The sequence below is a fragment of the Hypomesus nipponensis genome, chromosome 13 (genome assembly GCF_054491055.1).
Source record: "Hypomesus nipponensis isolate SF chromosome 13, ASM5449105v1, whole genome shotgun sequence".
NCBI classification, from domain to species: Eukaryota; Metazoa; Chordata; class Actinopteri; order Osmeriformes; family Osmeridae; genus Hypomesus; species Hypomesus nipponensis.
This window is the reverse complement of record NC_140373.1, coordinates 9,059,466-9,086,677: the sequence shown is the minus strand read 5'-3', so window position 1 is coordinate 9,086,677 and position 27,212 is coordinate 9,059,466. Positions and strand designations below refer to the sequence as shown.

The window sequence follows — 27,212 nt, the reverse complement described above, 5'->3', positions numbered from 1 at the left end:
GGGGTACCACGACTTCCTGTTTAGGATTAGGAAAAGATCGCACTGTAAATAGATACAGTGAATGACAGCATCACATCATCATGGTTTCACTGTCTATTGAACCACTGCTGAATGAATCGGCGTGAAGAACCAACACTGGCACACGGTTTATGATTGTCAGCACACGGTGAGTATTCCTGAGCAACCGCTTAGCAGCTTGTAGCTTACTTAGCCTACCCTTTCTAGTTCTTGTTTGCAGGGATAAAAAAACCTCAAGCCGACTAATTCCTGTAGCATAAATACCAAAGATAATACCTTTGCAGAGAGGCTAGTTGTGGAGTAGGCTAACATTTTATAAACGAAAGCTAACTCATTTACAAAGGTCATCTGTAGTACAAGGAAGGGACTATTGATAATTATATCGCCTACATCGTGCCTGACCGTATACAATATGCATTGATATTTACAAATCACGACAGAGTCGAAAACGATCTCTTTCTCTGAATTGACTGACATGTGTTGCTGTCAGCATTCTCAGGATGTCGTTTATTGATTGCTTAGTGACTGGAGGCTAAGCCAGCATCCCTCCCGTATTGGGGTACGCAATTATGTTGTGATTGACAGTGCAATAGTCAATACTAGCCTATGTTGTAAACATTGTGTTACAGTTGAAAGCTAAACCTGCTAAGCTATATCTGTGGAATAAGACGTTTATTTAGAACCCATGTTAAAGGTCTATAAAACGTAAATGATTCAGTTTACTTTACGATTCATAATATTGATGCAAATGTTGCATTCGACAACTATTTAAGATAAAGTGTTACAAAGTCAAAATATGGAAGGGCAAGTATCATAAAGTGCATCCACTCAGAAACACTCAGAAACCAGACCTACTTTGTTGGTAACCACGTGCAACTTACAAGAAATAGCCGTTTATAGAAAACGTTTTTTCCATATTACGTAGACGTAGCCTACAAACCAACAGTCCTACCCCACTGTAACCCCTCTACACTACCCCAGTGTAACAGGTGCCACTGTGTGTCAATCAGCCGTTTCACTTCCAGAAGAATACAACACCCAGTCAGTTTGGTTTGATTGCTTGTGGTTGCCCCCGGCCCAGGCCCAGGCCCAGCCATGCCTCCCTCCCTGCTGTGGGCAGTGGACGTGTACGGACGTGTGTACAGCCTGTCTACAGGCGGGCAGCAGTGGGAGCAGTGCAGGGATGCCCAGCTGGAGTTTAAGAGGGTGACTGCAGTGCAGCAGTGCTGCTGGGGGATCGCCTGTGACCACCACATCTACCTGAATGTCCACGCCAGCGACCTACCCATTCGCTATCAGGAAGACACCTACGAAAACCAAGTAGGGCCAGAACGAGCATGCACACACTGCCACACACAAAAACTCACACATACTTCAGGTAAATGAAACTAGGAGGACCAGTTTACACAACTGTGTGTGCGTGCGTGTGTGTGTGTGTGTGCGTGTGTGTTTCTCACTACAAGCGATGGAATCCTGTGGATGGATTCTCTGACCGCCTGTTGCCAAGTGACCGCTGGCAGTGGAGTGATGTCACAGGTCTTGAGAACCAACCGCTGGACGGCTTCAAGCTCCCATCGGCCAACTGGGAATGGGAAGGTGATTGGTACATTGACGAGAACTTTGGAGGAGAGCCCACCGAGAAAGTGGTGAGTGTCTGTTCTTCCTGATCCTACATCTCTTTCAAATATCTTTATCTCTCTCTCGCTCTCCCCACTCTGTTTTCACTCAATATTTCTACATTTGCTCTCCTCAATGTATGAGTGTCCACTCATCCCAAGAGGTCTGTCTGTCTCCATGCCTGTCTCCATGCCTGTCTCCATGCCTGTCTCCATGTCTGTCTCCATGTCTGTCTCCATGCCTGTCTCCATGCCTGTCTCCATGTCTGTCTCCATGTCTGTCTCCATGCCTGTCTCCATGCCTGTCTCCATGCCTGTCTCCATGTCTGTCTCCATGTCTGTCTCCATGCCTGTCTCCATGCCTGTCTCCATGCCTGTCTCCATGTCTGTCTCCATGTCTGTCTCCATGCCTGTCTCCATGCCTGTCTCCATGCCTTTCTGTGTAGGGTTGGACCTATGCCATGGACTTCCCTGCCACCTACACCCAAGATAAGAAGTGGAACTCATGTGTCCGTCGCAGGCGATGGATTCGCTACCGGAGGTACAAGTCCAGGGACAGCTGGGCCAAGGTGGGTAAAGAACTGTGTGGGTGTGTGTGTGTGTGTGTGTGTTTGTCCACGTCTGAGTACTACCTGTTGACACTGCCTGAGCACAGTATGTCTGTTCTCTTTGTCTTCTTTGTGTTTACCTCTGTGTGTGTGTGTGTGTTTGTGTGTGTGTGATGACAGATACCATCACAGTCATTCCAGCTGCCAGACCCCTTTAATGACATCAGCTGTGGGGGATGGGAGATCAGCGAGGAGCCCAGAGGAAGACTGTCTCTGTGGGCTGTCTCTCTGCAGGGCAAGGTAGTACACCAACTCACACACTGGCTCACATGTAAATGCACACACGCACAAGCAAATACTAGCGCACACGTAACACACAAAACATGAAATTCTCTATTGTCCTACCGTGTTAACAAGAACCACCCACCTCATCGCCTTTGTGTGTATGTGTGCAGGTGTGGTTCCGGGAGGGGATTCAGCACCACAGCCCTGAGGGCACCAGCTGGGAGGAGGTACCTCTCCCTGGGGAGGTGGTCCAGATCAGCTGTGGGCCTGTAGACCTGGTGTGGGCCGTGCTCTGGGAAGGACAGCTACTGGTCAGGGAGGGCATCACCAGAGACTGCCCCCAAGGTCTGGACACTGTGTGTGTTTGTGTGTGTTCTTTCGCTACAAATAAGCGTAGAATAAGTTGCTATTGGTTTTTATTGTTCAATATCCTGCCTGTGTTTCTGTTCCCCAAACCCCTCCTAACACGCACACAAACACACACACAAACACACACACAAACACACACACAACACACACACCTCTGCCAGGTTCCTCCTGGGTGGTAGTAGACTCCCCCAGTCCCGAGGTAGGAGCCATCCACGTTGCAGTGGGGGTGAACGTTGTCTGGGCCATCACCAAGGACAACAAGGTTGGAGAACGCAGCAATCTATTCATACTGTCCAAACAACTTTTGAACCTTACAGGATTCAGTGTTGATCGAGGATTTTTTAAGAATAGGGAACCAACAGTTTTTCAAAAGCCAAGTGGTTTATGAAATCAGTGAATTGCCAAATTGCTTGATGACTGAATTAGTCATGTATCTGCAGGATAATCTCACTTTAATTTTTTTCCCGTGGCCACTATCTATCTTAGCAGTCTCTCTTCCTCTCTCTCCCAGGTGTGGTTCAGGCGAGGGGTGAACTCCCACAATCCCTGTGGCTCCGGCTGGATCGGCATGGTGGGGGAAATGGTCATGATCAACGTGGGCCTCAACGACCAGGTCAGAGGCCAGTGCATCGTACGACACCCCCCCCCCCCCTCCTTCTCCCTGTCCCCCATTTCCAGCCCGTACCTTCACTTCCTGTTCTGTTCATGTGTACAGGAAGTGAATGTGTCAGAAACAAAAATAGTCATTCTACTGTATTTTTGCACTTTCACTACCACTGTGTGTTGCTGTGTCTAGGTGTGGGTAATCACTCACACACTGAGTGTGTATGTGTGCAGGTGTGGGGTATTGGCTGTGAGGACCGGGCGGTGTACTACCGTCAGGGCGTGACAGCCAGTGAACTGAGCGGAAAGGCCTGGAAGGCCGTGAACGTCCCCCGAGATGGAGACCGCTCCCACTCCAGCGCTAGTGCATCCAGCCTGCACAGGTGCACACACACACACAGACACACTTACACACACACACACACACTTACACACACACATACACACTTACACACACACATAGACACACACACACACACACACACACACGCATACTCAGAAATGGGCTCTGACTGGCAATGGCGTTGACACAAACTCAATCTCCCACAGTGCTGGCTGTTTCTTCAGTGGAGAGGTGCGGGCTCAGTCGATGATAAGTGACGCTGACTCCGACTCAGAAAGGGGGGTCACCGAGGTTGGTGGCTGCATCGTCACCTGCCCAACCCCAGAGCCCCTCTCCCCTCCCCTTGACCCCCCCTTAGACGTCCCCAAGCCCCGCATCCCCAAAGTAACCAGCGACAGCTTCATCTCTGAGTTGGTTTCCGACCGCGAGGTCAAGAGGGAAGGGGCCTCGGCCGGCCCGGCCATCCTTGAGGAGGAGCTTGTTCCTGGGGAGAGCCAAGCCGCCTTCCCCCTGCCCTGGTGCTCTCCCCCAGCCATCCCAGAGGCCCTATGGACCCTCAGTGGAGCAACGTGGACCTAGAGGAGGCTCAGAGCCACCTGACTGTGGACACCAGGGGTTGTGGGGGTGACGGGGCAGAGACCTGCAGCCTCTCCTCGGTGGCTACCTACAGCCTAGCTCTGGAGGAGCCTTATGGGGCGGACGAGCACCCTCTCTGGGCCTGGGTCAGTGGAGGAGGCTGCTCTGTGGATGGGCACTCCCAGCCTCACTGGTTCAACTCCTCCACTAGTGAGTCACACAAGGAGAGAAACTCCTAGTAGTACACGGGCATTTGTAATACCGCCCAGTCTCTCAGGTATCGATGGCATATATCAGGTTCTGCTCGCGTGTTGGAATGAGGTTTTGTGCCCTCTTCGCCCCACAGCGCTGGCTGCGTCGGTCCAGGCGATGAGTTTGTCCATCAGCCCGGCCCAGACGGCCGCCTGGAGGAAACAGATCTTCGAGCAGCTCAGCGAGAGGTCCAAGAGGGAGATGGACAACTTCCAACATTATGAACAGGCCATCGAGCAGGTACCACAGACGCCAGACTCAAGCCAGCCAACACAACCAGGCCATACCCTGGCTAGCTAACAGGAAGCTGAAGTGTCTTCATGTGTTCTGTTCTTTTGGCTGTCCGTCATTTGACTTGTCTCTGTTTGTCTTTGTCTCCCCCCTCAACCCTTCAGTCTGTGTGGGTGAAGAAGGGCACCATGCAGTGGTGGCGGGACTGGAAGCCTTACAAGTGGGTGGACGTCAGGTTCGCCCTGGAGCAGTTCTCCGGGCCCGAGGGCAACAAGGACGGCATCCTCTTCATCTACTACAACTTCAACGAGGAGAAGAAGGTGAAAAGAGAGGGGGCGGACGAGAGGGGGCGGTATGGGGAGAGAGGGTGTGGGAGGAGGGGGGGGGGGTGGGCAGGAGCCCCTATTGTATCAACTCCAGAGTTTTTCTTCTTCATTCAAACCTCTCACCCTTTCTCCCTCTCTCCTCCCGCACCAAGTACCTCCACGCGTTTATCAACGAGGTGACGATCCTGGTGCCAGTGCTGAACGATGCCAAGCACACCTTTGCCATCTACACAGCGGAGAGGACCAAGCAGCGCTGGCCCATCAGACTGGCAGCCGCCACCGAGCTGGAGATGCATGACTGGGTACTCAGTCCATCAAGGACCTCTTTGATACAGTGGGAATCAGTCTAGTAATGAACCACTAAATCTTGACCCCCACCCCCCACCCCCCCCCTCCCCCTCATTTTCCAGCTGGCCCTGCTAAGTGTGTCCTGCTGTGACGCCCGGGGACTCCAGGGCCCCCCCTCCCACCAGGCCATCTGGTCAGTCACTTGTAAAGGGGACATCTTTGTGAGCGAGCCTTCTGCTGGCCTGGAGGCCTCTCCATACCCCACACCCTGCGACCAGATGTAAGACTACACCTCCTGTCTCTCTCTCAATCTCTTTCTGTCTCAATATCTGTATCTACGTCAATTCATCTGCCAGGGCTGGTGCAGAATTGGCTACTTAAATGTCCAAAAACAGATGGTGTCTGTTTATCTGTATTCTTTTTTTATTTTTTAACAGATCTATTTCTTTTTCCACCTTCTGTTAGAAAAAAATTGGTGAACTGAGAGGAAGTAAAATGGTTTATTTATTGTCCTGGGGTTGTGATGTGTGTGCCTTGTGGTTATGTTGCCCAGGTTCTGGCGACAGGTAGGCGGTCACCTGCGATTGGTGGAGGGGAATAGCCTGGGCGTGGTCTGGGGTGTGGGCTACGACCATACAGCCTGGGTCTACACTGGCGGTTACGGAGGGGGCATCTTTCAGGGTACGACTACATTACCCACAACACTGAGAGTCTCTGGATACATACAGGAATACCTGGCTCAGAATACAGTATAAAAGCTGCTCAAAGACATATTTGGTTGTTCAAAATGACTCATTCTGTAATTTAAATGTACATTCAGTAGGACAGTAGTGTAAGTAGGGTGGTGATGATACTCTCTGTCTTGACTTGTCCACAGGTCTGCCCAGCAGCACAGATAACATCTACACCCAGACGGATGTGAAGAGTGTTTACATCTATGAGAATCAAAGGTGGAACCCTGTTACTGGATACACCAACAGGTACAGAGTACACCAGCGCCACCTACTGTTCACCACATGGTGCTGTAAACTGCCTTACTAGAACTACAGCCCTGGAAACTTCTGGTTAGTGGAGCACTGGATAATATTCACTCGGTTTAAGACACAAACAGGAAGTAGAATGTATGTCACTTGTGTGTGTTTCAGGGGGTTGCCGACGGACCGCTACATGTGGAGCGACGCGTCAGGACTGCAGGAGTGCACCAAGGCGAACACCAAGCCCCCCTCCCCACACTGGACATGGGTACGCACCGCTGACACGCTGAGCCCAGCTGGATAGGGTTAGGGTAGAAGCCAGGACAGGTCAATAGAGATTGTGTTCATTGGTGCCCGGGTGCTTTCAGACATAATGTAAATAAAGCTTTTGGTTGGTTTGTTTTTACTCCTCCCCCTCTGACCTCCGTCATCCAACCAGGTGTCAGATTGGTCCATCGACTACAGTGTCTCAGGAGGGACAGATAAAGAGGGCTGGCAGTATGCTGCTGATTTCCCAACGTGAGCGATTATTAACTGTCTCCAAACCACCCACTTTTTGAAGGTAACATCCATTCTTTGTTCAGTGCAAATGCGTTTCTAATGTATTTTCTTCTGTCTGTTCCTTCAGTTCATACCATGGCCACAAGACCTTGAAGGACTTTGTTCGTCGCAGGCGGTGGTCCAGGTAATGTACCACTTAACAATAACAACCTATCGCCCCCTACAGGTAATGTTGGACACAACATCGAAAGCATAGCTGCTTTCCTCTGCAGGCAGTGTTTGTTTAGCCATGGTCTGACTTCAGTCTGCTGACTCAGCTGGTATAGGCCTTTATCTGCTCACTGAGGAGAAGCAGTGTAGCCTGTAGTGGCAGACCTCTCGTCTTCTTACCCCCAATACTTGACCACAATCCAAATGGATTAATTTGATATCAATATTAAAGTATATATACATATATATTGTGTGGGTTTCTAGGGTCAAAATATGTTGGTCAGGCATCACGACCATGCTGTGTTGTGTCCACAGGAAGTGTAAGCTGACCACCACAGGGCCCTGGCAGGAAGTCCCTCCCATCCCGCTGAGTGACGTGAGCTTGATCCCATGTGGTGGCAGCAGCGGCCTGGAGCAGGTGCCCCTCTGGGCCATCAGCAGCAAGGGAGACGTGCTCTGTAGGCTGGGGGTCACCGCACTCACCCCTGCTGTGAGTTCAACACACACACTGACACACACACACACACACACACTGACACACGCACACACACACTGACACACGCACACACACACATTCCCATTTACTCTGTCCTCACACTCTCTCATCACATCCTTCCAAATGCTCACATTAACACTTGCACCCATAATACCACTGTGCTTTTCTCCAGGGGTCGTCATGGCTACACGTTGGCACGGACCAGCCCTTCAAGTCCATCTCTATTGGTGGAGCCCACCAGGTGTGGGCCATTGGCAGAGAGGGCTCCACATTCTACCGGGGATCTGTGTCCGTGCAGAACCCTGCAGGTCATAGAACCTTTGAGAATCTCCACAATGTCTCTGATTGGAAACAAACTGAGTCCAAACTGAATCTGAGTTGTTGTTGAAAATGTTGTGTGATGACATGCATTCTTGGCCAGTGTCACAGATGCCTTCTAATTGGTGTAAAAGAATATTACTGCCTTGTGGAGTATTGAAATATTGTTCACGTCTCCCCCTGCAGGTGAATGCTGGTACCACATCCCCTCTCCAGCCAAGCAGAAGCTGAAGCAGGTGTCTGTAGGAAGGACTTCGGTCTACACCGTGGATGAGAATGGTATGTCATTCATGACAACTTTTCTCTGCGCTCCTTTTTGAGACATGATCCACCCTGTAGCTTGTTCACGCTCCTAAACGTTATGACTTAATTTCCTAGACATGGATTAAGCCTAGTCCCAGACCGACAACTGATGATCTTCATAGAATATTTATTTGAATGTAGAACTATGCTTACATCTCTGGGAAACTGGCTGTAATATTGTCAACATTTGATAGACGCAGTGCAGTTTGAACCGTCTCACAGTGCCTGGTACTGTGAGAGGAGGTACGGTCCTGACTGTCATGTGAATGACCTGTGCTTCCTGCTTCCAGGTAACCTGTGGTACAGACAAGGCGTGACCCCCAGCTATCCCCAGGGATCGTCATGGGAACACATCTCCAACAACGTCCGCAAGGTCTCTGTGGGCCCCCTGGACCAGGTAGGAGAACGTCAAAACCTGGGGCCAAGCTTAATTTAACCCAGGCATGTATAAAAACAAGGTTTTAAACCACAGACTTTGAGAAGTGGATCTAGAAGTGTTCTGTGTGTGTGTGTTTTTGTGTGTGTGTGTGTGTGTGTGCAGGTGTGGATCATAGCTGACAAGGTGCAGGGCAGCCACAGCCTGAGCTGTGGGACTGTGTGTCATCGTCTTGGGGTGCAGCCGACAGAGCCTAAGGGCCAGTCCTGGGACTACGGCATCGGGGTGAGGAGAACTTCCTCTCCTCTTTGTTTCTCTCTCTTTCTCGTTTTTTCTTTTTTTTCCTCTCTCTGTCTCATTCTCTCTATTTCCGATCTCTCTCATTTTCATTTATTTTCTTCTGTCATGAAGTTAGTTCATCTGAGGTACTGGATTGGTCTGGCAGGGTGTTGACCCCCTCCTTCTCCCTCCCCCCCCCCCCCGCCTCTCCCTGCAGGGAGGCTGGGACCACATCACGGTGAGGGCGAACACCATGGAGCCCCCCCACATCCGTATGCCCTCCCTGACGGACCCCGCCCTGCCTGCCCCCCGCGGCCCCCTCTCCCTCTGCAACCTGGGGGAGGTCAACGGGAACGCCTTGGGCTTTTAGATGCCGCCTGCCCACACACTCACACGCATACACACCATATCTCTCTCTCACTGTGCTCTGCCTGCCTGCAGACAGCCAGTCTTCTTCCTCTCCATCCTACTTCCTAAGAAAGCCACTCCAATTCCACAGTCCCCTCTCAGGATCATACATACACACACACACACACACACATATACACACACACACACATTTCCTCCTCACTTAGCTGTCTGGTCATTTTGACATTGTTGCATTATTTTGAATGTTATTTATTTAGACAGACTTCTGTCTGTGTGCTCCTGTATAGAGGAGTGTATGGATGTTCACCTGTAGATATTTATTGGAATTTGATGTTGGTAAGAGGTTCTGGTTAAAAAGGAGGACATAAAAAAAAGAACAATCTGCCTGTACTGGTACTGCCTGCTGTTTAAGTGAAAGATGAGAAGAGGAGAAGAAAGGAGTTACAGAATAAGATCTCATTATGCTTTTATATGACAATCTCACCCCTGTCACTAAATATATTCTATATAAAAAAGTCTAAATATTTCCATGAAGAATGTGCAATGTTAATCTTGTCTGGGAGTGAGACAAAGCATGAACTGCTGTAGGTACCGTGCCATGTGGTTGGCTTTGCAACAATGAAATGAATCTATTACTTTCCCAGGGAAATTCCCAGTTACTTTTACTAATCTTTTCTGCACGTTCTGTCTCTTCCGTGGTGGTTATAGTGTCGTACCCGAAGAGACAGAAGCACAGAAAGGCTATTTTAGATTTTTAGAAGGGAATTCTTGTTTTGTTATGGTTGTGTACATTAGTATTATGTTTCCTTGTGCTGTCTTAAGAATGGGTACTGTCTGTGTATATTGAAATGGGTGAACAAATCAACATTTGCTTTTCATTTCAACCACTTAGAGACTGCCACACAAAATCCTTTGACATAGCGTGCCTCTGGGCATTAAAAGTGTATGACTACTGATGAATGAGGCATTAACCTACTGAACACTTACACGTGTGCTTAATACTGAATCATTTGTAAAATGTCCATATGGGGCTCCTAATGTGTCAGAGATGGCACTTTATGATGATGTCATTAGTCACGTGGACCGTACCAGTGAGTGAGGTTATCAAGCAGGGACATGTTTGTCGTACTACTGTATATGGTTCCATTCAAAGCTAACATTGTGCGTGTACTGTGTGTGTCTGTACATAGAGTGGAAAACTTCAAGCTATATAGCATTCCATGATTTTTTATTAATCATAATGTAAACTAGAGAGATACATCAAATAACTGGCACTGTACTGTGTCAACCAGTTCCATCTATTAAGGACACTTACCCCAATGAGCATGGTCAACCTCTTATCAATAAATGTGATTATTGATTATTGACTTGTCTTGACCTGTTCATTGATTGGTTCTCATAGATATTTGTATTATTTGGTCTGAATTCACAATTTATTCACACATAAAAATTATTTTGTACCATTAATGTCACCATCCTCCACTTCTTACAGTAAGACCATGTCATATGACTCTATTTTGTGCTACCTTATAACTATCGTGACAGCCATTTGGGGTTTGATTGTACTGACTGGGCAAACTATTTTTTGCCTAGTTTACTTTAACACATCGTCATGATCAGTGATCATCAGTTTCATCATTAGTGTCCAAAGATCCAAATGACACCAGGTGATGTGGTCAGATGAACTCCTGTCTCAACACCCCTCCTTAAACTTCTCCCAAAGTCAAAAACATCAGTCTTGTGATCTCTGGCGAAACATTTGAATAGTTTTGTGACAGTTGAAGAATAGTTTAGTCTCTCTGCAGTTAATGACAGTTGCAACAGGAGGCTTGTACCCCAGGGTACAGGAATGAAGACGTGAAGGCTTAAGAGGGAAGACAAGACTACACCTGTCTCAACTATAACATGCAAAAAGAGAAATGGGAATGAAAGAGAAAATGTCACAACAACAATTTGTGTCTATTTATGTTTCTACCTTATGCGGAATCATGCAGTTCTACAGCTCCATCCTGCTATGCTTTCATTCTACTGTGTGCTTGAAGTTCACTGTTCATTCTAAGAACCTCAGAGAACATTCAAGATCATTGTAGAGTCTTTAGGTCAGCCAGTTTCGTTTGGGCTGGGAATGTGAGTGTCGTAGAGTGTCGTAGATTACACCACAGTGTGGTTGAGTTTACATAATAGTTCAGGCCAGACAAGTATAGCCTATGTACTGTGGGGTACTTTGTCTATCCAGTAGCAGGCAGCTACTGTTAGTCTGTAGAATGTGTAGCCTGTAAAGTCAGCAATCTAATTTGGGCCAAGCTGTTAACTGCCCTGATTGAACGTGTGGATTTGTGTCAGGTATTCGCTCAGGCTGTCCTCCCCCTCCTCCTCCAGGTGTTTTTGGTAGCGCTGAAGCAGTCTGGTGGCGCTGGCCTCCGATGGGGTCTCTCCACTGGGCAGGCGGCCCCCAGACATCCCCAGGATGATGGTAGTCAGGGCCTGGATGTAGTTTTGGGCCAGCGTGAGAGTCTCAATCTTGGACAGCTTCTTGTCCATCTTGACATGTGGGATGGCCTCGCGCAGCGCCTGGAAGGCGTTGTTGAGTTTGTGCATGCGTTGGCGCTCCCGTTCGTTGCTTTCCAGGCGACGGACGTTGCCTTCTTTCTTGCTGGCGTGTTGCCGGCGGTGTCGGTGGGAGGCCATGCTTGTTCCTCCACCTCCTCCCCCTCGCTCACGGTCTCCACTCCTCAGGGACCCTCTCCAGGAGCCCCGGACTGAGGCCTCTGAGTCCTCCTGCTCACTGGAGCCCGGCTCGGTCTCTGGTTCTGGGCCGTTCCAGGATTTTCTGGAAGACTTGTTGAGCTTCCCTTTGGACTTCATCCTTCTCTTCTCTTCTTCCTCCTCCTCACAGCCTGAACAGCTCTGCACGAAAGGGAAGCAGCAACCAGTCAGAATAGCGAGGCCAGCAGAATAAGCTCTGTATCTAATCACCCGTGTGTGCGTGCGTGCGTGTGTGTGTGAATACACCATGATGTTGGGCCTGTAATCTAACCCTCTCTTATCCAGCAGGTTGAGATAAACAGCCAAGTCAAGGTTATTATAAGACAGGCACTGACCAGGACACTTTTTGGACTAGTTATAGGCTACAGCACACATCCTTCAGCCCAGAGTTAAGTGATTCTTGTGATACTTTCAAATTCTGACTACTGACTACAACTGTGGGTGGCTAAGCTAGCGGTGTGCTGCAACCTATGTGAGCAGCTACAACACTTATTTAGGTATCTGGCCTCTCAGTTTCATCTGATGTTTCCTGAATTACTGATGTATCTTGTACTGTTTTTGGACTGGTGGTCATAAAAACAAAAGATGTTGTCTAAATGTTGCCTACCCTTTTTGGGTTTTCTTTTTTTACTTTGTGTCATCATTAGTACAATATTTTCATTTCAAATACGTGTGTGATGCAGTAAAGTTGCACTTCATAAAGCCCAGCTAGATAGCACATTATTTGGAATATTGTTAATGATTGTCTAATACATTGGAGCAATCGAAACACAAAAAAATTACATATAGCCTGCAAGGATAGACGAAAATCAATAGTGACAATGAACTAACTTGTCAACGTACCCTTTAAAGTGAATGTCAAATTCACGTTCTTCATGCGAGCTCAAACATTTCACTAGATGCAAAATGTATAAAATCCTTAAAAGTAAATTCGGTGGCAGAGGGAAAAAAATTGCAGTTGTCTTTCAGGATCGCAACTGGGATGAAAGATAACTTAACATGTGAGGTACCTGTTTCTGTCGAAGGTACACGTAGCATTGGTTCAGCCTATCAGAGAACGATCCGTTCCTGCGTAAGTCCCTGCCGTGTTGGTCAGTCAAAATGTCACCGACAGAAAAGCCGTTGAGAGCGCTCATGCGACACAGATAACCTTTTTTTCCCGTCACCAAGTCACATCCCATTATGGAAGGTATGGAAGGCCACGTGAAACACATGTGTATCTTACTGTGTATCCACATATCTTACAGATGTTTTAATCTACACCAGGGGAGATTCTCGGATCAGATATTTAGGGGTGCTCAGCCCCCAATGAAAATGTAACATGAATACAGTGCCTTGCAAAAGTGTTAAACCCCCGTACTAATAAATCCCCAATTTCACTGGATAACAATTAGTACATAGATTTATTATTATGCAAAATATTGAATGAATGAAAAAACAAAGGATGTCCCTTTCTTCATGAACTACCAGCATCACATGATAATAAACCAGGATCATTTTTATTTTAACATTATTATTTTTAGGGGTGCTGAGATGAAATGTAGGGGTGCTTGATCACCACTTATCTACACTAAGTCAATATCACATCCTTTTTCAAATGAAAATCGGCCATAACTTCTCATTCTCTGGTCATTCCTGATCGACAGGTTTGCATTGCTGGACGTGGTTTATCTATTTTTCAAACTATAAATGACTTCAGTGTTTGTAAGACACATAGTCCAATTATGTATCTCAACTCCAATATAGGGATTGTATGTTGGCTTAATGTGCTTGAGTGAAGTATACAACATATGCAAAACCGACAAACATTTCTTTTTAGAATGTGTGTACATATGTCCCTCTTCATGACTGCAAGGAAAAGCAAGACAACCATTCAGACCACCGAGAGGGGGCTTGTGAGTTAATGCACACGCAACAACACAAAGACATAACATGTGAGTATAACATAGCATACACAGGTGTGCAGCTCCCAGCGGCACCACATCCCCTCAACACACACTGCCCACACACACACACACTGCCCAGTTAGGCTGTCCTTGAGTGGATTTGTGTGTGTGTGTGTGTGTGTGTCAGTTTTTCTGTGCGTTCTAGATCTCTCTCTCTCCTGCCTCTCACCTTCCCCCTTATCCTCACTTCCTCTCTACCCCACCCCACCCCCACCCCCACCCCCTCTCTCATGAACACCATGTCACAGACACTTGTGATGTCATGAGCAACAGGTGCCTCACAGCCGTTAGAGGAATAAATCTGCAATAAACCATGACTCGCATGAAATCACAATTAAAGGGACAGAGAGAGGGAGGGGGGTTGAGGGAGGGGAAGAGGAGAGGAAAGGGGGAGCAAAAAAAGGTAAAGTAAGATAGAGAGAGAGAGAAACAGACGAAGACTGGGGGAAAACATGAAGAGCGAGAGAAAGAAGGAGGGGGGCAGGGGAGTCGGTTTTTCCATGACTTTCAACCTCTGTCTGATTTAGGAAAACAAGTGTTTCACACTGAACCATGGTGACAGTGAAGGTGGACTTTGACTGGAGCAACAACAAAAAAAGCCCTGCACGTCTGGTCTTTCTGACAATACATGACACAGCAGGAAAGCAAAAGGTGAAGGAGTTCTCACACAAATACACACACACACAAACTCTGTGACAGTGCCCTCATTAAACCATCTCCAAAAGACTGTCCTGCTGAGAGATCTCCATAATGTCCCACCCAGGATCCCTCCTCTGCAGAGCTTCTTCCACAGCATACAACACTGGCACTGTGGGTGATCAAGTGTCATGTCCATCTACCGTCTGAGTTTTTAGCTGGGAGTTGACATGCTTGTTTACTGCCATTACAGCTGTAATCTGAGATCTGTGTGTGTGTGTGTGTGTGTTTGTCTGTATGTGTTGTGTGTGTGCCTGATCCAATCCCCTTCAACAACAGGAAGTCTAGAAAGCGACGACTCAGCTGTCCTCAGTTAGAATGGCGATGTGGCCATGTTCCGCTGGTTAGAGTATGGATCTGTTATTCTCTCATGGACGCTCTCGGCCCAGCCTGAATAAATATTGGTGTCGTCCTTGCGGGGGAAAGACGCAATGGGAGAGTTTTTCCGCTCAGCGGTTTCCAGGCAACCTCTGAACGAGTGACTCAGGAAAGGGAACAGGGGCGCTGAGTCACTGAGAGCTGTGACGTTGAAAGAGGGTACGTGAGGAAGACACACACACACACACAAACGCACATGCACGCGGGCACAATCACGCAGCACAGTATACGTACACACATGAACACATTCATACACACGCAGTTCAGTGGTATCTGGACACAAACACAAAAGCACATGTAAACACACACAGACAGACAAACACACACTAGCTCTAATCTACCCTTTGTTAGCTAGATTAACACCTTGCTGTGTGACAGGTGGATGAGCCACAGGGGTCTCACCCTACACACACCACAGAGACCCCTCCCAACAGCACATAAACAGATACCCTTTGTTCATATTCTAACCTTGTTTTTTTGGGTGTTATTGAACATTTAACAGCTCTAGCTCCACCCGTGTGGGGTGGCAGCCCTGTGGATTTAACCTAAACCAAACTCAGGTTATCACGCTCTCATTACCTCATTTATGATGGGACACCTTGCCATCTTGGTTTGTCTTTATCAACACTACATCAAGTCTCTCTGGTGTTCAAGGGGTTATAATCCTCCACCTTCAAACGGAGAGAGAGAGATGGGGGAAACAAGGTGGGGAAATGAGGGTGAGAGAGGGTGATAGAGAGATGAGTGTAAGGTGAGTACTGTTAGGTATAGATATACCACAGTCAGTCCCATTATCAGGATGGTCTAGTGGAGCAGAGCAGAGATAGATAACATAACTACACTGACATAACTCAGATATAATATGTCTCTCAGAGAGAAACAAGACACACAACCAGACTGTCCTCAGACTTCAAAGGATCTCCTGTCCCCTTCTGAGGAACAGCACATGGGCCTCATTCTGTGCCTGTCCAGATGCCCTGTAGGCACAGGCACGGCTTAAGAACACTGCTACCCTCTAGAGGTTCTATAAGGCATCGTCGTCGGAGTTAATAGTCGGTAGAGGAGACTTGGTATCCTGTCTTGTCTTTTTTGTCTGGTCTAAGGCCCTGAGAATATTGTCTCTGAGGGACTGACAGCACAGTATCAGTATCACAACCCTATGTCCATTTTTATTTCAATGTATTTTTTATTGATTTGATCAGAAGTCCAAGAGACTTAGTAATGAGAAGAGATGTGATAACCTTTTGATTGAAAACGCCACAACTCAAAAACGCAACTCTTCGTAGCAGGGATCTAAGAGTGAATGTTTCTGTTTGCTGGAGCAATGAAGAGTGAAGCGTCGCCGTCTTTGTCCTCCCCCTGGCAACAAAATCACTGATGCTGGAGTTCTGTTTGACACACTCAGACAGCACCAGGATGTTGTTCCCAGGGACGAACACACACACACACACACTCGTCCCTCACCTCCGCTTCTCCTCTGCCATCCCAAGAAGGGAGGAGACGGTGGAATGGTGAGAGAGGAGTGGAGGAACAGAGAGAGAGACATGGACAGATGGTGGTTCGTTCACATGGAGAGAGGTGCTTGCCTTTCGCCTTTGACCCGCTGTGCACTTCATTAACATGGAAAGAAGTGTACGTACTCTCTCCTTCCCTCCTTCTAATACCTCTCTCCTTCCCTCCTTCTATACCTGTCTCCTTCCCTCCTTCTATACCGCTTCTTCCTTCCTTCTGTTTCCCCCTTCCCATCTTGGCAGGCTGTATCCCTGGCTGCTTAGGGCTCATACTGTCAGCTCAGCCAAGACGCATAGTTTCTCTTGGTAGATTGCTGAGATAGCAGACTTATTTTCCACTGGGCTAGGCAGTATCAGGCATATCATATCAGTCATGGACCGAGACCCCTTCTCACTTTGACAGAAACAGTTGAGGCAGTTACTTTTGATCGTGCACTAAATCTAGGATCTATGTGGAACTGTGTGTCCTATTTGAAGGCTTGTCATGTGAAGTCACTTGTGCGACTTCTGCCGTCTACAAAGCTGACTGTGGTCCCTTCTCGGCGGTCTGGGTTGGGACAGTGAGCTGTTTGACAGGAGCCATGTTGGAAATGTTGGCCTTCTTCACTTGGGTTTCAGGTGTAGGATTAGCTGTAACATTCCGCAATTTACTGTTGTTTTTCTAACTAGGGCAAAGCACAGAGGATCCCCTTCTCCACTGCCCCACATGCTATTAATACCCCAGAGTATTGACAGCTTAGTCTGCTTCTTCTCCCACTCCCTTTTCTACAAGCCGACCAGCCAGCCAGACAGCTAGACAACCAACCAACCACCCAGACAACTAGACAGCCAAAGCGACAGACGGATAGCCAGCTAGCATAATCCAGCCACACACCCATGCAGTCACTCCTCCACCAAGCGACTCAGGAAGCCAACCAGCCCACAGTCATCCAGATACTCAGCCAGCCAGCCAGCCACCCAACCAGCCAGCTAGCCAGTCAGTCAGCCACCCGTCCAACCAGCCAGCCAGCCAACCAGCCACCCAACCAGTGAATGCCTCTCCTCCTGTCTTTAACCTTAACAGCTTGTTGGTGGATGTCCAAACAGGACACATCCCACAATGCCCCTGCTTCCTTCTCAGGTCACTTCACTCCATGTGAAGAAACAGGGGGGGTGGTCAGAAAGAGCCAATGGCAGGCTGGTGGAGTCAATGCCCCACCATGAGATGGGGGAGGGTAGGTGTGGGGGAGAGATATGGCGTGATGTGGAGGTCTTCCTTCCATCTAACTGGGTCGGGCCTCACCGACCAACCAATTGAGTTGTAACACACGCAGAGTCTAAAACACGCATCACTATCCTTTTACACTGCAGGCGCAGAATCTTCAGATCCAAGCAGCAGACGACAAGTGACACCAAACTATCTGTGAGGGGAGGGTAATTGGACCCCAGCAGGCTTATTCTCAGCATGCACAACACAGAGACGCCCAGCCTGGCTCAGTCAACCCACCCCAGCCTGGCCTGGTCACCAGAGAACTGCACCCTGGGTAGGGAGGGAACGTAAGGACTCCGGTCCGGTCGTGGGTGTCTGCAGGCTTTATTTGGACACGGCAGGCAGAGGAAGGAGAGTGGCTTGGGGGGAGAGGCCGGGGGGAGAGGCAGGGTGAAGGCCAGGTTCTCAGCGAGGCTATGAGGGCCTGAGAGGAAACTGAGCCTGACAAAGCAACACACACAGAGGTAAATATGTCACAGTTGTGTACATATTTGTACAGGCTAGCATGGCTCTGGACAGCTGTCAGAAACGACGTCCTCTGCTGTCTCTCGCTGTCATTTAGAACACTCTCTCACATTTTAAACACCACTGACATCTTTTCACTCTATCCTCTTTATTATTTTACAACATCCAAGTACTTGTCCTAAGATGACATAGTAGCTCAAATTAATCATTCTGTATTATACTGTCAATTAATAATGTTATGATATTTTGTGGCTTTTGGAAGACAAGACCATTCTCTTGGTAGAAAATTGTTGTGTCTTCAACGTTGGCTGACAGAGTCCCTTGATATGATGACATGTAACTGTGATCCGAGTGGCACAGTTGGTCTTGTATTTATGAGGCTCTGTTAACAGGAGCACACCTGCCCTTCCCCTATCCAGACCAGGTCAGCTGAAGTAGTAAGAACCGCAGCCAATGTGTGTGTGTGTGTTTGAGTGTATGTGTGTGTCAAAGAAATCGAGAGAGAGAGAGAGAGAGAGAGAGAGAGAGAGAGAGAGAGAGAGAGAGAGAGAGAGAGAGAGAGAGAGAGAGAGAGAGAGAGAGAGAGAGAGAGAGAGGAAGGAGAGACAGGGAGGGAGGGAAAGTTAAAGAGGAGAGGGGAGAGAGAGACACAGGTAGGGGGTGGAGAGACAGGGAGAAACTAGAACAAATATTGAGGCCAGCTGAGGAGAGTTTTCATGTCTTTGCTGCCCTAGCAAGAACATGCTTTAAAGGGTATGAGGGTCAAACTGTCACATTCTTCTCTTGGTTGTAGAATTCATTTTACCATTCAGCCGAGTATTCTTAATACAAATCAATAAATAAGAGAATCCTGTATATGTCTCCACGTAGAGAACTTCAGAGGAATCAAAGTTCACAAAGACATTTCTGGCTCAGGCTGTGTGTGTATATGTGTGCATGCATGTGTGAAAGCGTATGTGTGTGTACATTCCACACTTTTATTTCTGACGTGCACACATAAACAACTGGAACAGTCAGAATGTCTGCCATAACATAAATCTAAATATGATGTTACAGTCAAGGACTAAGGGCCTGTTGTCCCCTCTGTTCTATATGAGGTCACCTTTGAGACGGTGGTGGCTGAGAAGGGGGGCAGGGAGGCTGAGAAGGCGTGGGGACGGGGGGGGACTGCTACTGTAGGGAAGATGGCTGCCAGGAAGATCTGCCATGTGCCCTCCTCTCCTTTTATTCTCCTTTCTTGGGAGAGTACAGATTGACAGAACACATCACAGACAACGTTAGAAAACATGACTCCAACTCAATTTGTGTGTGAGCATTCATGTACATTCTGTCACAAACAGTTGGTGTGGTCCTTATATAAACTGTAGATGAAAGAAGACACCTCTTTTCCAACCCCATGAACTGGCCCGTGTAATTGTACTATTCTACCAGCAGAGTGCAGTAGACAGACCACTCTTTCATAACTCACCCCCCCACCACCACCACCAGCCTCCCTTCCTGAGAGCCCAGCGACTGCTGGCTGCCATTCTTTAATTGGAGTGTGGAAGTAGTCCTTATATGGGCATGGATGTCTCATAGAATATGCCCTATGCTGTGTCACAGCAAATTAAAAATATCAAGAGCCATGTCAGTGTGGCTGTATCTCTGCTGCCAGATAAAGATTGAACAGGAGCCTCCCCACACACACTTACATATTCACACAAACACACACACACACACACACACACACACACACACACATGCACACATACCCCAACTCAATCACACACTTACACAAGCACAGTTTTCTCCACACCTGGTTGTGGAGAAGTTGACAGTATACTTCAATGTTTATTAAATGATCAGTGCCTGTGAGGCTCTGGTACTAAATGCTGCAGAGGTCAACAGTAGTTATGAAGATAGGTTATGGTGAGTTATAATAAACCTTGGGTCAGTGGTGACTGAGCCATATAAAGCAAGGCTAGGAGTGTATGAACGTGTGTGCACACACTTACCTCACCACAGCCTGTAATCAAACCTGAGAACAAACTGATATTTCAGCAATAACGCAAAGCTGGCTCTGAGCTGCTAAATACACAAGTACTGAGAAATGTGCTGGCTAAGCGGGCCAGTGCAATGCCAGTGCAACGTAGGGAAAGTGTTGAAAAGTAAGACTGTGACCCCTGACACACGGAAAACACACACGTGTTCCCTCACACATGTATTCACACACACACGCACACCCGCACCCAGACACACACACATGCACCCGTGCACACACAGACACACACACACACACACGCACACGTGCACACACACACTTTATCACACTGTCTTGGAGGCTCTTGTAGACAGCTGCTGAGATGCTGGACTGGTGTTGCAGTGTTAACAGTGCAGTTGAGTCTGACCTCACGTTGAGAAAGCTCTCACTCACAGCAATGACCAGCCACACCAGTCCCCCTGGACCAGGGAGTCGAGATCATGTCCACAGTCGAATGGATCAAACAGATTCGTGCAGTTAAGTAGCAAATTGAACTTTGGATCCGTTTTGTGGAACGCCCTCCGTGTTTTCAGCTAGAAACTTTAAAAGGTCAGATTGTTCTAGCAATAAGCTTGGTTCGAATGGTTCTACCTGGAACCCCAAAAAGGGTCCTTGTGGCTTTGTTTTAGAAGGTTCTTCCCCGGGGAAAGCAGATGAACTGCTAAGGATGAACAGTTAGCAGCTGGTTTAGATGGGAGTCTAGCACTGCTGTATGTCTGAGTCTTTCCACCAAGCCCATCAATCTCAGACTGACCCCCCCCCCTCTCCTCCTCAGGCCCCCCCTTCACATTTCCCTCCTCCAAGGGGCCTAGGGGAGTCCCTCACCCAGACTCCGCTTTACCCCATGTCACCCCCCAAACCTCAGCCACCCCAGCCTCATCTCATCTTCCTTCCCTCCATGGAGACTGTCACTCACGTCCTCAGCCAGCTGGCGTTCAGGGACACGGATCAGGTTGCACAGGGCGACGATATTTCAGTACAAAAAACCCAGTGAGTCAGGGTAACTAATGGCAACCGCTCAAACAGATGGCAACACAGATCGGCCTGAGAAAGAGAGAGAGCAGGAAGGAAACGGCAGAGCAGGATCAACTGAACACCTACAGACAGTTGTACCTTTGCACTGTATTATAAAGTTCACATTTCTTAATTTAGTAATACTTCATTAATGTACTATGAACAACAAAAAATGGCAACATCCCATAGATATTACACTGCTCCTAGGATCCCTGCACTTTATCTTTCCTCTCCCTCTCTCTCTAATGATTTATCAAATCTCAACATAGATTGCCTGGTTTTATAAGGACAGACTGTGGTCTAATGTTCAGAGGAATCTGGCCAGATTGTTACTTAAATCTCGTAGGATGGAGATATTTGAGTACATTATGTGATAAGCCAGAAAAAGCCTTTTCAGTCTTTACAACCCAGCACATAGACAGAATGGTTGAGAAGCTGGGAGGCAGATAAACTGCAGATTACACATGAGTTTGGCAGTCAAAAAGAGAAAGAGAAAGAGAAAAGAGAGAGAAATAGAGAGAGAGAGAGAGAGAGAGAGAGAGAGAGAGAGAGAGAGAGAGAGAGAGAGAGAGAGAGAGAGAGAGAGAGAGAGAGAAGGACTCATCCAAACACCTGTTGATGACAGGCAGGGAGGGAGAGAGGTGGAGGAAGGAGAGAGAGAAGGATGAGAGAGAGAGTGATGAAGTGGAGGAGGGAAACCCAACACACAATGGCTTAACAACCGCCTCCAGAGACCACATTACGCAACAGGTGTGGCCCATGAGATCATTATACTAGCCTGTGTGATTCCCTTTGCACACGCTGCATTTGTGTGTGCTTATTTACTTTCAGACTTGTATCTCTTCTGGCAGCTACCAAAGTGTTTGTGTGTGCACCGTAGGTTTGTGTGTATGTGTGTTTGTGTGCACCTGTGGCGTGCTTGTGTTTGGGCTGTATTTAGGCTGTAGAGAGGATATTGTGTTTAAGTCACTGCTATACCGATTAATAGTAAATTTGTCTGTAATAGGAAACATGTGCAGCAACAAAGATGAAACAGTTTTTGTTTGGGTCCATTGGATTTATGACAGCTGGGTCAGGGTGATTCCAAGGCTTCACACATAGACATATGCTTTCTCAAAAACACAAGCATGCGCATGTACAAACACACACACGATACTTTCCTATGTACTTAAACATGAGTTATTGATGCCAAAATGGAGGCGCAAAAAAACACTAATGGTGGGTCGGGAGAAGGAGAGGAGGGGAGGAGAGGGGGGAGGAGGGGAGAGGAAAGGGTGAAGGAGAGGAGAGGGGGCGAGAGAAAAGAAGAGAGGAAAGGAGAAGAGGGGACGGGAGGAGAGGAGTGGGCGGAGGAGAGAGGAGGGGGGAGGAGAAGGGAGGGGGAAGACAGGAGAGGAAGGGAAGGGAAGGGAAGGGAGGGGATGGGGAGAGGAGGAGAGGAGGGCAGGACAGGACAGGAGGAAAGAGGAGGGCAGGAGAAGGGAGGGGGGATGAGAGGAGAGGGGTGAGGAGAGGGGCAAGGAGAGGCGCAAGGAGAGGGGCGAGGAGAGGGGCGGGGAGAGGGGAGAGGGGCGAGGAGAGGAGAGGGGCGAGGTGAACCTTGCCTGAATCTGAGAGGCCTATCGGTATGCTCCCATCGCAGCTGGTCTGATAAAAATAGACAGGAGGTGTAACTGAGCCCCGGAGAAAAGAGGAGCAATCACTTTTCTCCAGGATGGATAGACGCATAGGGGGTTACACCATCTCTCCCTCCCTCCCTTACACCCTCCCCCTCTTCCTCCCCCTTTCTCTCCCTGTCTCTCAGAGCCTCACAGTTATAGAAACAACCATCTTGGCCAAGGAGAGGCTACAGTATATGTCAAGGGAGGATGGCACAGTGTTAAAATAGAGCCGAACTATCTGAGACGGCCTTGTTCCGATTAATACAGCTATGTGGCCCATCGTCCTGCGGGTTACAAGGCAGATCACACCCAGGCTTAATGTGTGGTGGCAATCAGGAACATTGAGGTTGTAGAATGCAAGTATGAGAGGCAAGGCATGCCACTTGTCTCTATATCGAGCGTTTATCCCAACAAGCTCTGCAGCAGAGATCCCCCAATGAGAACCATTACAGAAGACATTTTCTCTGTTCAGACAAACAATTAATACAACGATAAATCTGTGTCAAAAGGCTTTGTAAGAATAGAAGTGTGTGGCCACCTGCCCAAAACGTGAGCAGACCATCATCATTCTCCTGGATCTGAAAGTTCTACGTCAGCACAGTGGCATACCCGTTAGACGATCAAAACTCTGGAAAGGGTCCACATGGTTGGTGGACCTTGCTTGAGTGAACTTGTTAGATTTGTCAATCATCGTAAGCAATCCTAACAAGTCACAATCGGTTTGTACTCACCACTGTGATTCTCCATGGTAGGGAGTCAGGCCTCTCCTGATCCTTAGACCCAGTGACTGTCCTGGACCAACACCCCACTGGCCCTGTCTGCCTGTCTCTGTTTCTCTCTCTCTCTCTCTGCGGCTGTTTCCGACTCGGTGTCTTTGTCTTTGTCCATGTCACCCTCTCTCAGTCTCTCTCTTTCTCTGTTTCACTGACTGTCTTTCTCTGTCTGTGTGTGGTCGCGTGTGTGTGTTTCTCTCTCTCCCTCTGTGTGTGTGTCTCTCCCTCTGTGTGTGTGTCTCTCTCTCTCCCTGTGTGTGTGTGATCTCCCTCGGTCTCCTCTCAGCCCTCTGCTCAGATCTGCACCTGATCAGGATATGACAATCGCAGAACACAATAACATCAGCCAGACCCAAAAAAAGACATCTCTCTACGTGGGCAAGTCTCTATATCCACTTCCCTTTGCTCTCTCTCCTTTTCCCCCCCGTCCCATCTCCCATCTCCCTCTTCCTCTCCCCCATTCTCCTCTCGTCCTTTACACAGGAAGTCTGTTCTGCTCTTCCTGCAAACAAGCGGGTAGGCATGGAAAGGGACAAGGTCGAGGGGGGTTGGTGGAGGGGTGGAGGGGGTCAGGTACAGTGGGAGAGAGGATGTTTTTGTCGCTCTGTGAGCCGGCCGGCCGTGGGGTTTGTGATCCATCCTGAGGAAACCAGCTGACGTCACCAGAGCTGAGCCCGACTCCGCACCCTGACCACAGGGCTGCACGTGCTCGCCGCTGGGCCAACAGGGCTCCAGACAGAGGCCTGAGGGCAAATATCCACATGGCGCACTACTGGAAAAGGTTTCTGTGTAACATGAACTGGTTCATATTGTAAGGAGGATGTTTTTCTTCATTTTACTTCATTTGACTTTTCCAAGCAACCATTTTCCACTCCCTGAAAAAAACCTGTACATCTGTATGTGTGTGTTTATGTGTGCATGTGTACATGCACAGTATGTACGGGTTTAGATTGCAGGTAAAACAAATATAGATGTATTTATAGAATAAATAGACACGGTCTGAAATAATTTAATCTAACTGAATGGAAATCAAGTTTGATTAAAATTAAAACAGAACAAATCTGAGTTTGAACATCATTTGGAACTTAAGTGGATTTAGCGGATGTTGACCCTTGGTCTGACCCCAGGAAAATGGGAAATGGTGGTCAAAGCCAAAGCTACAGGAGGAGTCCAAACATGCCAGAGGCCAAAGAATAACAGGATGCTCCAGGCTGGGGAGCTGGTGCCAGAACCTGTGTCACAGAAACACTGTACAACTTTGAGGAAGCAACCGGTCAGAGAGACACAGGGAAAGAGGTGGAGAGAGAGTACGAGAGGGGAGGGGTGGGGGGGGGGGGGGGGGTTATGTGGGGAAGCCAGAGAAATTAGGGGGGGTGTAAAGAGAGGGGGGAAAGAGAGAGCCAGCCAGGTTGTTCTGGCCAAACCAAATTTAACCTTTATCTGTTTACTTAAGCCTTGACCGCTGTTATGCTGCCTCCCCCCCCCCCCTTTCACACACACACACACACACACATAAACACCCCCCCCCAATGTAATGGTCTCTTGACAACATCACAGTTTCAGTTAAACGGAATGCTGTGAAGGCCATCAATACAGCAGAAACTTCCCCTTCAATAGAATCTCTGGGATCTCAAACGGGACCTCAAATCTGAGAGGTGTCTAATCTGACCCTTTTCAGAGTCAGTCGGTAAGACAATGGCCTTGTGGTTCAGAGTGATGGAGCCTGACTCAGAAATGGACAAAGACCCTGTCAGCGAGGCAGCCATGTGGAGGCTGGAGTGGTCTGCAGCCAGCTGCAGGTGACAAGGCGAGTGCGCTGGTCTCTGGCACACCCAGAGATAAAGTCACTCTGCATCGTGTCTGCAGAGAAGCCAACAACATCCTGGTCTGCCACCTCCCCATCATACTCCCTCCAAATGGCCATCACAGACTTTCTGGCTGTATCGGACATCACCTCAGCTATCAACGCTTGTAAAGGTGGGAATGGTCATGGTGTGTGTGTGTGTGTTGGTGGTTTTGAGGTTTCGGTGTCTACAGGTTTCGAGGTTGTCCTGGATGATGGATGTTTTGATCCATGAAAGATTGGTTTGTTTCCTGTCCGTTTTAGAATGTTGAAACTCCAGAAAAGTTATCCTGAATCTGAGTGATTGCAGTTAGTGTACTGTGGATAGGAGAGGTGGCCACCTTTGGTTGGTGGTCTTCATGTGTTCTTCATTATCTTTCAGCCAATGACTCCTTCAGCCCCAAGACGTTCTTTGCGACTGTGGGTTTGTCCAAGAAGTCTCCTCCAGAGATCGAGAAAGTGTTTAAGGTCTTAGACCAAGACAAGAGTGGCTTCATTGAGCAGGATGAACTCCAGTTGAGTCCACACAAACAACACACACTTCCTTTATATAGAGCATTTAAGAAGCAGCCATGTTATTGATAGTTATAGTTTATGACTTTATCTAATGTTGTTTAGTATATGTGTAAATTCTCTTTAGTGAGCTTCATTCTGCTGGTCTGTGTAGCATGATGTCACCGATTGATGTTTTTAGGGTTCCTCAGCTTGTTGTGTCTTGTGCTCTCTGGGTGGTTAGGCTCTTCCTGCAGAACTTCTCCAAGGCAGCGAGGCCCTTGACCGCGGCAGAAACCCGTGCATTTCTCCTGGCCGCGGATATGGACGGAGACGGCAAGATCGGCTGGGAAGGTGCGCTATCAGGCAACCACAGACTTAAGTCTGCATTTTGGAGTGAAAAGTCTTTGCCGTAGATCGCTGTCTGCATTTTCATGTGGCCGTAGCAGTTGAGTGATTTCAGGATGACGGTCAAATTACAGAGCTTGCGTGAGTTTGTCTCTTGACATCTGAACAGATTTAATTAGTTTGCTTGTTTGTCTGTTTCAGAATTCTCTGCCCTTGTGAAGGCTTCATGAAGGCCCTTGAGGAACATCACTAATCCCATTCATGACGGAGTCTGTCTCAACGGTTTTTAGTTTGAGGATGTGTAGTACGATCCCTGTGAAAGCGATGCCACAGCGCTACCCCTAAGCCTTGTGCAACGTGGTGTGACTAGTTCTGATATTCTGAAAATCTAATACTGTAAACAAATATAAAATAAACAGTGGTTGGATTAACCCTTGCCATAGACTGCAGCTGTCTTTGCGTGATGGAAACATTTATAAATAAGTGTTTGTTTACCGATAAATATTAAACCACCTGTCTTGAAACTCCAGTCTGTATGATGTCTCCTAGTTGTGTCCTTGACTGACAGTGTAGAAGCATGTTCGTAGGGTGTTATGGGGAAGATAAGACCAGTAGAGAGAGAACAGGGCAGTCAGCAGAAGTCAATCTTCCTCTCAAGTGGCTCCAACAACACTATATCATCCTGGGAAAAGACATTTTCCTCTCATGATGAGATATGAAGCAATGGCCGACATACAGGACTGGGTGCTCTAGTTATATTGCAGACTTT

At 48.0% G+C, this 27,212-nt stretch overlaps 3 protein-coding genes across 8 annotated transcripts; 2 read left to right on the top strand and 1 right to left on the bottom strand.

Annotated features, from left to right (window-relative positions):
* Positions 1 to 19: 19 nt before the first annotated feature.
* tecpr1a (tectonin beta-propeller repeat containing 1a) lies at positions 20 to 10,648 on the top strand. The gene is given in 26 exon segments (XM_084669352.1): positions 20 to 166; positions 1,047 to 1,338; positions 1,482 to 1,664; positions 2,081 to 2,203; positions 2,363 to 2,482; positions 2,638 to 2,812; positions 2,998 to 3,098; positions 3,348 to 3,449; positions 3,674 to 3,822; positions 3,989 to 4,290; positions 4,293 to 4,568; positions 4,705 to 4,850; positions 5,006 to 5,161; positions 5,320 to 5,469; positions 5,578 to 5,735; positions 6,009 to 6,136; positions 6,333 to 6,435; positions 6,601 to 6,697; positions 6,869 to 6,948; positions 7,058 to 7,114; positions 7,456 to 7,630; positions 7,809 to 7,944; positions 8,141 to 8,233; positions 8,548 to 8,654; positions 8,799 to 8,918; positions 9,130 to 10,648. Coding segments are annotated over 25 exon segments (3,615 nt in total). The 5' UTR covers positions 20 to 166; positions 1,047 to 1,113; the 3' UTR covers positions 9,283 to 10,648.
* Positions 10,493 to 23,927, bottom strand: bhlha15 (basic helix-loop-helix family, member a15). 2 transcript variants are annotated; one of them, XM_084669354.1, is made up of 2 exons: positions 23,719 to 23,927; positions 10,493 to 12,188 (listed from the first exon to the last, which is right to left on the bottom strand). In XM_084669354.1, the coding sequence occupies exon 2, from the start codon at positions 12,144 to 12,146 to the stop codon at positions 11,589 to 11,591; it is 558 nt and encodes a 185-aa protein (XP_084525480.1). In that variant the 5' UTR covers positions 12,147 to 12,188; positions 23,719 to 23,927; the 3' UTR covers positions 10,493 to 11,588. The 2 variants fall into 2 exon arrangements, with proteins under 2 accessions (XP_084525480.1, XP_084525479.1); XM_084669353.1 differs by lacking the exon at positions 23,719 to 23,927 and adding an exon at positions 12,891 to 13,010.
* Positions 18,151 to 26,972, top strand: LOC146259882 (parvalbumin, thymic-like). Of its 5 annotated transcripts, none has more exons than XM_084669359.1 (6): positions 18,151 to 18,291; positions 18,685 to 18,716; positions 25,439 to 25,737; positions 25,986 to 26,118; positions 26,340 to 26,449; positions 26,645 to 26,972. In XM_084669359.1, exons 3-6 carry the CDS (start codon positions 25,677 to 25,679, stop codon positions 26,671 to 26,673), a joined length of 333 nt encoding a protein of 110 aa, XP_084525485.1. In that variant the 5' UTR covers positions 18,151 to 18,291; positions 18,685 to 18,716; positions 25,439 to 25,676; the 3' UTR covers positions 26,674 to 26,972. The 5 variants fall into 5 exon arrangements, with proteins under 5 accessions (XP_084525485.1, XP_084525484.1, XP_084525483.1 ...); XM_084669358.1 differs by having other exon boundaries at positions 18,685 to 18,729; XM_084669357.1 differs by lacking the exon at positions 18,685 to 18,716.
* Positions 26,973 to 27,212: the final 240 nt, after the last annotated feature.